Below are 11,512 nucleotides of genomic sequence, written 5' to 3'. Positions count from 1 at the left end.
CAAATAAATATTTAATATTTAGTGACTCAATATTGTAAGTAGGGACGTGTATACCATAAACTATAATTAGATCTTGAAATCCATGGAAATTCCATAATATAGTTATAGTACAAGCAAAAGAAAGTAGTTATGCCCTGGAAATTACTTTGTCACGCATTCCCCTATTTTCCCTAGCTATCATCAGGGATTTTGAGCTGATAAAGACATCATAAAGTGCATTTGGCAACGATACACAGAGTATTGTTTAAGATTTGAATCTGCAAGTTATCAAGTGACATTTATAGGCCTGCAGTGTTACTCACCAGAGGATCAACAATTCACATTTATTTCTAAATCAAGCTATAACTTGTTCCTGACTTAATTATAGACCACTAGAATTCCTGGAGATTCTTGAATAAAAGGTGAGGGGAAAAAAGTCATTTTATTAAAAATCAAATTATCTGATAAAATTGTTTTCCTCATTGCTTGGAATAAGCTAAGGGAATGATTGCTTGCAACAGAAAAGTTTAAAAATATCAAGTTAGGCACTGGGATGACCTGGTAAAATAAATTGCTTTTAATATTCCCAGTGAGTGTAGAAGCTAGAAGCACATATTTTTATATTACTTTGTGTAACGTTTTGAAAGGGAAAAAGACAGCTTGTCTGAACTTTGTCCCTGTGTACAGTCAGGATGACTCAGTGATAGCAATTAGCCCATGTGTTCCAAAATGAAAAAAAGATACTTAAAAACTAAGGCATGCTATCAAATGCACTTGGAGTGGGATAGAATAGGAAACTGTAACCCACAGAAAAGAAGCTGCATTCTGGGAGAAAACTGGGCCATTTCTAACTAGGAATTCTTACTATTATTTTTTTCAGGCTTTGACTTTATGAATCACGTGACTTAGGATGGTGGTTTATTTTGAACCTTCTTTGATATGTCCTTGCTTGAGGGACTGTTATTCTCAGTTGTACTTCTTACTTTGAATTTGGAGTCCCAGCTCCTGAGACCACCAAAGGTCTCTATAGTCCGAGCAGGCAGCATTTCAAAGTGGAAAGGAAAGAATAACTGTATCCATTTTATCTTTCAAGATCAAAATGCAGTTTAAAATATAAAAATCTAGCATGGCTAAACATATTTAAAAACAACAGTGCAACAAATTTAATGACTTTCCAAAATATGAAGTGGGCCCATCTTCAAGACCCACTAATCTCTCCTTTCATGGTCCTATGGAACACACTCCAAGAAAAAATACTTTCTTCAAGCCTTGGCCACCAATTCACGGCCAATATCACCTGCTTTAAGCACAGCAAGGGACTAGCAGGAAAGGCAGCACTGTCTAGCTTCTCAATGGTGCAGCCTCATTGTGTCCAAAGGACTGATTTAGATGCGAGGAAGTGGAGCAACACACAAGCAAGACACTAGGTCTGGCTTCTCTTCCAAATTTAGTACCTATCAATTATGAAGGCTCCCTGAGGAAGCACAACCTTGCAGCTGTATTTCAAATTCTCTGGCACCCACTTCATTAATTAGTGCAGCAATTAGTGATTTTGTTATCAATTCAAGCTGTTTTGTACTTTCTTGTAACCCTGGTCAAACAAAGATGAGAAAATACCTTTCAACATTTAAAAAAATGGATTTGGCTTTGTCATTTTTATACTCAATCTCTTAATAATTATACTCGCAGGTGTGGTTTCCATTGACATTGCCTCTATTAGAAGACAATTATTGAAAGGAAAATTCTCTGACATTCTTAACATGCTATAAGGTCTCATGATTTCCCCAAATCTCTACATGAACCTTATAAGCATTTCAGAATAGAATTATTTTTCTATTAAAATATGACACAGAATGACTCAGACAGAATGGAACCATTTTCCCCTTTTAGGCAAGAAGTCTGAACCTTATCTCAGAGCAGTATGCAGACACTCTTATGTCTGAAACTGAGTTGAATAGATAGATAGATAGATAGATAGATAGATAGATAGATAGATAGATGATAGATAGACAGATAGATAGACATACAGACAGATATTCCATCTTAAACATATTGTATCTTTAGCTTTCATAAAATTTTACATCCATGTCTGTTCAAGAATTTATTCCTTTCCTCCATTGTATGTCCCCTTCTCACAGAGAACAAAAATCTCCAAAAATAATTCTTGAGGTGCTATAAGAATATCACTACCTGTTCCTGGGGGTGAAAATAGTATCAAATGAAAGCCCACTGATTGCTCGCTCCTACCACAGGAGGTCTTTGAAACCAACATGCCGAAGCCACTGTCCCTGCAACCCCACGGAGCTGTCTTGCGCTCTCTTCCCTCCTTCTCCCTCTTCACGTCACTCTTCTACCCATTTCCTCAAGCTGAAATAGCTGAGTCTCAAACAACAAAAATTCATATTTAAACTCCAAATCTCCACGGCTGAGGCCAAGTGCTCATTCACTGTTGAGACTGAAGCAGGCCCTGCTTTCAGAGGTACTTGAGCTTCAAACGTAAACCTTCAGAGAATGTAGTACAGCTCCCTCACCACGTTACACTCAGTCCTTTCCATTTAAGTGGTCTCCTCTTTGTTTTCTTCAATATCCATTCCTACAGTATTGAAGTAAACATGATTTGATCAAATTTTGATGGTCTTACTAGTTTCTTTGCACAACAAATAAACCCCGCTTTTGTAACAAGCATGAACAAATATGAAGCCTAATTTCTTTTGGGACTCCATCTTTGAAAATATTTCTTAATAACACCCAATCAAGAATTTAAACCTCAGTTGCAAATTAAATTTTATCACAATCAAAACACTGAATCCTATAAAGGCAATTAATAGAATTTTTTTTTTTTCAGAACCGAGGATTGAACTCAGGCCCTTGCACTTGCCAGAGAAGCATTTATTCCACTGAGCCATCTCCCCGGCCCCCTAGAATTATTAAGTAGAGGCACAAATAAAATACTTAGAAAAGGAAAACAAAGAAAGAGGAAATTTAATGCAATGTAACTCACATAAGCTTTACTGTTTTGGTATCTCCCAATATGAGAATGTGCTCTAATTTCTCAGCATCCACTTGCACACTGCCAATTCTTTTCTGCCCTAAACCAAGCTCAACAGAACCTTTCTTCACTCCAGTATCCTTCGGCACACGTATTGTCTACTATTCCTACAATAATTATTGCAAGGGGGCCAGGGAGATAGCTCAGTAGAGTAAGTGCTTGCCTGGCAAGCACAAGGGCCTGAGTTCAATCCCCGGTTCTGCCAAATAATAATAATAATAATATCATCATCATCATCGCCTTACAGTACACAATGTGCTGTGTATCTGGAGGCTCAGTTTTACTGACTGTCTGCTGGGTTTTGATTGCTTCAAAGTTCATGATAATAAATATAGACCTTTAAGTAATTATTTGAAAATCTTTTCATTAGGCAACACATTAGAAGGTAAGTTTATTAGGATTGGTCTAAACCTTGGAATCAACTAAATTATATCATTGCATAAAGCTATGCCTGTCACACAGTAACAAACTTAAAAAATTTGTTTCATGAATAGCACACAGAAGCTCCTATAGTTACAGCAAGGGATGGTTAAAGCAACTAATTGATCTCAAAAAAGAAAGTAAATTATCAGCAGTATTTATGGCAAACCTACTATTTAAAGGCATTGCATTGGACTGCTTCCTCTAAGCAAGATGAAATAATAAAGACTAAATTTAATTTCTTAGAAAACTCGGCAAATATTGGCAAAAATATTTTCAGACTTTTGAAAATAGGAATAAAAGACTGAGCCATGGGATAAGAGAAACAAATGAAGTGAGCCATATGATCACTGTCAGGTTTCTCAGAAGAAATTTCTGAACTTAAATAAAGACAGAAGGAACCCACGTCAAGTCTGGCAACTTCCTAAGTTTAGGAAATGAAGACTGAAGTTGACAAAAGGGTGAACAATGACTTAGCAGTTGTGGAGCAGAGCTCTGGAAAGCCAGACAACGGGAGCCCTGGAAAAACGGCAGGTGGAGAGGGCAGAGCAGTAAAAACAGAAGTTTCCAGAAAAACAGAAACTATAGATCTGCATATCCAAGAATTTTAGGCCAGTGTCAACACACACGCATGCGTACACGCACAGGCACCTAGAAAAACTGGGGCACATCATAACTAAATTCTTTGAAATAAGTAATTAAGAAAGATATTGCGAAGCATTCTATTATGTGTTTACATCCTAGGAAACACTAAGGAAAATAAAAAACGTATTGCCGGAATCAAGAAAGATGCTTTAATTTATGTTTAAATGTCAGTGTAACTTGAACGTAATAAATTTCAATTCCCTTCTGTGGTTAGGATGGTAAGAAAGGCAGTGCAGTTGTCTTCTGAGTGATTTAAATTAAATTGAGGCAGCATCAAAAAGGATCTTTTAATTTTTCTTCCTGAGCAGGAAGAAGGCATTTAAATATTACTCATCTTCAGAAAAAAAAAATCTAATTTTAAAGCTTACCTGTTAAGCTTTCAATCTTATCAAATACATCATTCCACAGGATAGTTCTCTTTATTTTTCATACTTCTTTAAGATCATCAACTCATATCATATGCTCTTCCTCAGAGCATCCACTTCAAGTAGATTTGAAGACTTACTACTTTAATATTACTACTGCTGTGGTCCTTGGTTTATACATCAGAATGGGCCTTTTGCAAAACAGCAGCAATAGCTTTGCTCTGTTCACTTCTAGTGTTTTGATTTTTATTTAAGTGCTATGAAAATTTAACATGCTCCTTTGTGCCTGTCACACCTAGTGGATGACTTTTGTTTTTTCCTCAATATAATACTGAAACCAAAGGATGAATAAAATGTAGCAAACACATGATGTGGCTTATGTTAAAGAAATATGATAAAGGTGTACTTCATATGTACTACAACTATCATGGGCATACTGCAAAAAATTACTGTATATTTTTTAAACCAAAGCAGGGTAAAACTACTTTAAGATCCAACAGTAAAATCTATTTTATTCTTTTTTCAACACCATTTAAAAAGACCTACAGCATTAATTTCATTCAATCTCATTAAAGTCAGTGAAATGTTTTCAGTGGGTTTTCCTTAAAGTAGCATTTGGAAGTAAGAAAATCGTTAGTGTATTTTAGTATCTGGACCCATACACTGGAGAAGACATTGCACATTTAGGTCTGCAACCACCAGATACAAATATTGTAAGTGTGATGTACACTATGAAACTAATTAGCTCATTAATAACAAGGTTTTAAGTAATTTCTGGTGTTCTACAGATTCTGATTTCTAGAACAAACTCAAGTACTCTAAATGGTGAGATGATCACTATATAAAAAAGAAAGAAGGCTGACGAAATAGCTCATTGGACTAAGTGCCTACTTGGACAAGCACAAGGACCATGTTTGATACCACAAGCCAGGCCAGCCCTGCCCCCAGGGCACACTAAGCCAAATCCCAGCATGGTGGCGCACACCTGTAATCCCAGCGCTGGGGAGGCTGAAAACAGGAGGATCACTACAAGTCCAAGCTGCATAGTGAGACCCTGTACCAAACACATAAATTAATTTTTAAAAAAGCAAAGAAAAAAGAGGGGGTGAGGGAGAAAAAAAAGAAGAGGAGAGGGAGGGAAAGGGGAAGAAATAAAGGAACAGAAAAGAAGAGTAAGAAAAGAAATTTAAAACAATTCCCCTTTGAAGACAAACTAATGCAGTTGCTGTAGAATGAAGAGAAAACAAAGAATTTTGAAGAAACTTCTTACATTCTTTGATTAAGCAGCCCTGAATGTGACTACATGGCAATAGGTAGGATTGGAATGGAGCTAAAGCTTAATGTGCCAATTTTCTTCCTTCTTTTGAGATTTCTGGACTGCACAGTTCACCTGAATGTATTGTATGAAGTACAAATTTTAGAAAGAAAGGAAAGAAATAATTCCTGCCAGTGTTCAGAGATAGCAGAGCTCAGATCAAAACCTCCAGAGAACCACTTTTTGGTTTCTAGATTTAAGTGTTCTGTGTGAAGTATTTTCATCAAAGAATATAAATGTGGAAGTTCAAGGGGACTGTTTTGTTCCATCACTTTGCAGATCCAGTACCTTGCCTCACCCAGTCTCCATGATGAAGCTTGTGTCCCAAGACATGGCAACACCTGTGACCCCCAGAGCGCAGGTCTTCCCAGTTAATGGTCATTGTAGCATCTTCTTCTTCACATGTACTAACAGGCCGTTCAAATAGGGAAATCGAGGCTGCCGTGAAAACAACTGCTTGAACCTTGAAAGAATTTTTGAAAGACAGGTAAATGTAGACAAGATAATTGTTGCAAGAAGGATTTTATATTATTAAAGCTTATTAAAGAACAGATAATGCATTAGTAAGAATTTTTCAGTACTATTTAGAGGATACAAGGATACAAACAATTACAGTAAAACAACAAGATTGGTTAAGCAACTCGTTATCACTTTTTTTTTTTTTTTTTTTGGTGGAACCGGGGATTGAACTCAGGCCCTTGCGCTTGCCAGGGAAGCGCTTATTCCACTGAGCCATCTCCCCAGCCCCTCGTTATCACTTCTTAAGATACACGTGATTAAAAACAGTAGGACTGAAAAAGTTCCACAATTATGAAGACAAATTAAGCTCCTTCAAAGGGCCCTAGCATATTTCAGTAAGTAATAATTTTACACTTACATGTTGGGTGGAATTTTATAGGAACAGTGAAATGAATGTATCAAATGTCTGGGTTCTAATGCCTCTATCTCTCTGTTATATGATACAGGAAATTAGCATTTCCTCGTTGAACGCTATTCAGAATCCCAAATGCTGATGAGTGGAGGTCAGAACAAATAATTGGAAAGACTTGTGAGAGATAAGCTTAGACATTTAATTTTAAATATTAATTAATAGTGGCATCAGATAGATTAAGTAGCCTATGATGTAAAGCTAGCAGGATTTTTCTCTACATAAGGAATATGTAACTATACAGACACAAAAAGGAAAGCAACAATAATTCATTTTTATAAGCAATTAGATATATTGTAATCTAATCCAAGTCTTCTAGGTATTACATGTGTGACCTTACCAACTATAAAATAGTTCAATTACGAGGTCATATTCATGGTATTTTAATTTCTATTTTGACATACGGTTTTACAATTAAATCTATACTGATCCTTCTCATTCTTCTCTCACTTACCTTTCCAGTTATGTCCCCAAAGGAAAGAATTGATTCATTGATGTCAAGAGAATTGTACCAATAATCCATACAAATTGGCGTTCCTTTCAAGCCTTGGAGTTTATATTGACAGGGAAATTCTTTAGACAGCAGATCATAGAAACAAATTTCTTTGCTTGTAAATGCCACCGCTATCTAAATTAGCAGAAGAGAGGATAAGTCTCTTGAATTGGTAGAATCAATATGCAAGGCAGACGTGCAAATCTAGTTGTCATATGAGACATAGTCCCCTGAGGGTCTTTAACAGTGTTACAGAAGAATAACGTTGTGGCATCATGAACTTCAGCCTAACTTTGGACTTCAACCAGAAGAAGCTTTTCTCCCTGTTTCTGTTCTACACAGCCACAAATATCTTCTGCCCATGGGAGGCAAGAACACTAAGCATGCAGGAAAAGCAAAGACACACAAAGCTATAGCATCACACTGTCACGCCAGATACTTTATTAGCCATATTATATGAAAGCAAGCAGAGATTTTCACAGAAATAAATAAGTAAAAACTGTGTAAGTAGTCTTACTATACATAATACAACATAGCCTAAAGGCTATTTTTAAAAGGGTAAATGATTAAATAACATAAAAATCAGTCAGTGGAAAATCTCCTTGGGGAAACCACACACTAGCTTTATTAGACAAAGTCCTTAATTAAGCTATAGAAATACATTTAAAGAACTAAAGAATAGTGCCAAACAACTAAGTAAAAGCATAGAAGGATGACTAAAGAGAATAGGTAAACATGTATCAACTGTTAAAGAACAATTCTGTTGATCTCTATTTTAGGATGTACAATAAATTTAGATTTCGATTACAAGGTTAAGACTTACATGTGCTTTTTTCTAACAGAATCCCAAAATAAATGAATCTAAAACTGAAATAATTGAAGAAAAAGATAGAATTTCAGTACTAACACTCTTCTATTTTCAATAATGGATAGAAACACTAGGTTGAAGATAAACATTATAAATGAAATATAGATTAGCAAATATCTATTGAACACAATAGATACTATCCAACAATATACCAAAAATACATTATCTTCAAGTGCATGTGAAACATTTTTCTGGATAGATCTACATTAAATGATAAATAAGCCTCAATAAAGTCTAAGTATTTTACATGGCTGCAACTAGAGACCATACTCTCAAGGGAAATGAAACAGACCCTCAAGCGCAAATACCACATTGTCTCCTTAGTGTGAGAACCTGAAAAAGAAAATGGACTCTGAAGGGTACAACAGGTACTGGAGAAAGGGAATGAAGCTGTTCAAAAGGAAGGAATTACTGAGTTGAGAAAAAGGACAGAAAAGGGTGTGGGGGAAAAAGATATGTCTATGCATGTAAGCAGGATGGTTTGGACAACTGTACTCTGGATTTCTGCTGGTCTATAGAAAGGAACAGCTGGTGCTTAATTTGTGTTGTCTCCTTTTTTCAATTCTTTCACCTTTTCCACTTCTTAATCCCTTATATATTTCTTTCTTTCTTCTTCCAATTTTGCATGCATATATCTGGTTATATGAATAGCTAATTTGAAGACAACACTATGCAGTACAACAAATACTGTCAAATTCATACTGTCAAACTCATATTATTTTGTTTAGTGAAATTCTGTATCTTTTTTTGGGGGAGGGGGTGTCTGGGATTGAATTTAGGACGCTGTGCTTGCCAGGCAAGCACTTATTCTACTGAGCTATCTCCCTGGCACCATATTCTGTATCATTTTTTAATTTTTCCATTTTAATACTATTTTGTACTCTCTTTAAAAAATAAAAAGTTTTAAAAAGTCAAAGTATTTTACCTTATGCAAGTTTTGTTCTCTGAAAATAATGGGATGTAACTGGAATTTCATTGAACAAAAAGAAACAAGAAATTTAGCACAGCATGGAAATTAAGCAACAGAAACCTAAAAACCAAAAGGTCAATGAACAAATCATAGGGATATTAAAAAATACATTGAAATGAATGAAAGTAAAAACACATTTACAAACTTATGAGGCACAATAAAAGCAGTGCCTAAGCTGAAATGTATAGTTGTGAACCCCAATATAATAAGAAAACACCTCAAATCAATAACCTAACTTTCCACCCTAAGGGAAATAATATTGTTCAAAGCACAGAAATATTGTGAGAACAAAAAGTGGAAAGGTGATGCAAGAAATCAGAAAAACTAGACTTCTTGAAATTTCAAGCAACATGGACAAATCTGTAGTAGGACTAAGGGAGAAGACACACATCGTCTAAATCAGAGAGAACAGGATGGCGCTCTTGGGGGTAACTCCAGAATGTGTAAGGCCTTCAGTATGGAGGGCATGTGTGGAGGGCAGACAGCACTGCCAGCCTTCAAGAAGCAACAAATTGATTATAAGAAAAAAGTATAAACCATTATGGGCCAACAAATCATGTAACATTTAAAAAATGGGCAAATTCTGAGAAACGCCAGAAGTATCTAGACTAAGTCAAGAAGACCTAGAAAATGTCGCAGCTACTACAAATTAAAGACAAAAGAGCTGAATGAGATAAATTTCACAAAGATTGTCCCAGTAAAGATCACTTAACTCCTAAATTCTACTAATATTTAAAAATATTTAATTCCAATTCTTCTGAAAATCTTCCAAATGTTGAAATAAAGAGAACATTTTCCAAATGACTTTGGCAGGCTAGTTACATTGCCTACTACTGAAGCCAAAGACATTATGAGAAAGCTAAAGATCAATATTCATGACACAGATGTAAAAATATTCAATACAGTACTATAAGATACACAAAAGATTACATGATATAATCAAGGGAGAATTATCCCATCAAGATAAGATTGATTTAGCATACGTAATCTAGACCTTTATAAAGATACCGGAATTTCCACCTAAGGATGGGAGGTTGAGCAAGCGTAGTTATGTCATTTGTCCTAGTCACCCAGGATGTAATGAGTGTCCTCAAAATTAGTAAACTGAGGCACCCACCTTCACAACCTGCACTTCAACGTTTGCTGCTTTCTAGTGGCTGCTGAGAGCTAGTACACTGTATTAGTAGTTTCTGTTTACTGCGGATTCAGTGCTAATCCTCAAAAGCATTAAAAGTTCAAAGATTAAGACATACTTCTAGTCCGGATTATGTGTTTTATTAGTGCAGTGTTGTTTGTCTTGCAGTGTTTCTTCTTTGTAGAACAGGTAACTGAATGTTAGCTTTCGCTTTGTGCTAGTAAGGTATAACTATACAGAATACACTACACGTATTCAAAGTGTCCCAAGTTAACAGTTTTAATTCATGTATGTCTACTTGTGGAAAACCACCAGTATGATGAAGGGAATGAATGTATTTTTTGTCTTAAAAAAGGAGCCACTAATGCAGTGTACTAGCTATCAGTAGCCGCCAGGAGGCAGCAAACGCTGAAGTGCAGGCTGTGAAGGCGGGCTCTCTCAGTTTACTTATTTTGACAATTACATCCTGTGTAGGACAAATGACAGAACTAGGCTTGCTCAGCCTCCCATCCCTATGTGGAAATTGCAGTACATTTATAGTGTGCTAGAGAGGGTTGCCGATCAGGGTGTGCCCCGTGAAGCTATTGCTCATGAATAATTTCCTAGGTAGTAGACTATTTCCCTCTAAAGAGACCCTATCCCTTTAGAAAAATGGATGATTACAAGCCAAACACAGGGAACACACCTGACAAGTTCTAGAATATCCTGTCATAGTAGGAAGCAAAGTACCTTCTAAAGGGTGGCATAGTCACAAAAATACTCAAAACCTGACTTGTGTTTAGTTTAGTTCCTTCTGACTAGAGACAGTACAGTTTTTGGCAAGGGATGAAAAACTCAGTGAACTAAAAAAAATACAAATTATTTTAAGTCTATGGGTTTTAAATTTTACTGATAATAATTACAATGATAAATGCTTATGGCTTATCTTTAGAGGACACTAGAAAACCAGCTTATTGTTTTTATCTGAATAAAGTTGAAAAATCATGTATCTATCCTCCTTTTCTATATAAGGTGTACCAAATTATAACTGAGTAATTAATGAAGCAAATTTCCTTTTATGGTGATATTCCATACTGTAAAGAGAGAGGAAATGATTAAGCTACGATATCATCACCTGACAACTCCTTTTAAGTAAATAGAGCTATAAATAATCAGAAATAACTGCTAATAGTTCAAGACCAAAAAAAGAAGCATTTTGTACCACCTGCTTGAAGAACAGCAAGCAAGCCTGTAACCATCAAGCGCCTAGGTTGGACTACCAATTAGCGTTCGCTAATATTAAACTACTCTGTGTGTGCGCAGTCTGAAAAATCAAGATGCAGAAAGGAAGTTCTCATAGACAAGT

The 11,512-nt window shown here is 35.9% G+C and overlaps 1 protein-coding gene across 1 annotated transcript in view; it reads right to left on the bottom strand.

Annotated features, from left to right (window-relative positions):
• Wdr49 (WD repeat domain 49) overlaps window positions 1–11,512 on the bottom strand; it is a 114,003-nt gene that overhangs the window by 71,312 nt on the left and 31,179 nt on the right. Inside the window, exons 4-5 of the mRNA XM_023717810.1 lie at window positions 7,156–7,329; window positions 6,062–6,236 (exon numbers count right to left, since the gene is read on the bottom strand). Of these exons, the coding sequence (XP_023573578.1) occupies window positions 6,062–6,236; window positions 7,156–7,329 (349 nt within the window). The remainder of the gene's footprint in view (window positions 1–6,061; window positions 6,237–7,155; window positions 7,330–11,512) is intronic.

The sequence above is a fragment of the Octodon degus genome, unplaced genomic scaffold (genome assembly GCF_000260255.1).
Source record: "Octodon degus isolate 3935 unplaced genomic scaffold, OctDeg1.0 scaffold00055, whole genome shotgun sequence".
Taxonomy (NCBI): Eukaryota; Metazoa; Chordata; class Mammalia; order Rodentia; family Octodontidae; genus Octodon; species Octodon degus.
This window is presented reverse-complemented; position numbering and strand designations above follow the sequence as displayed.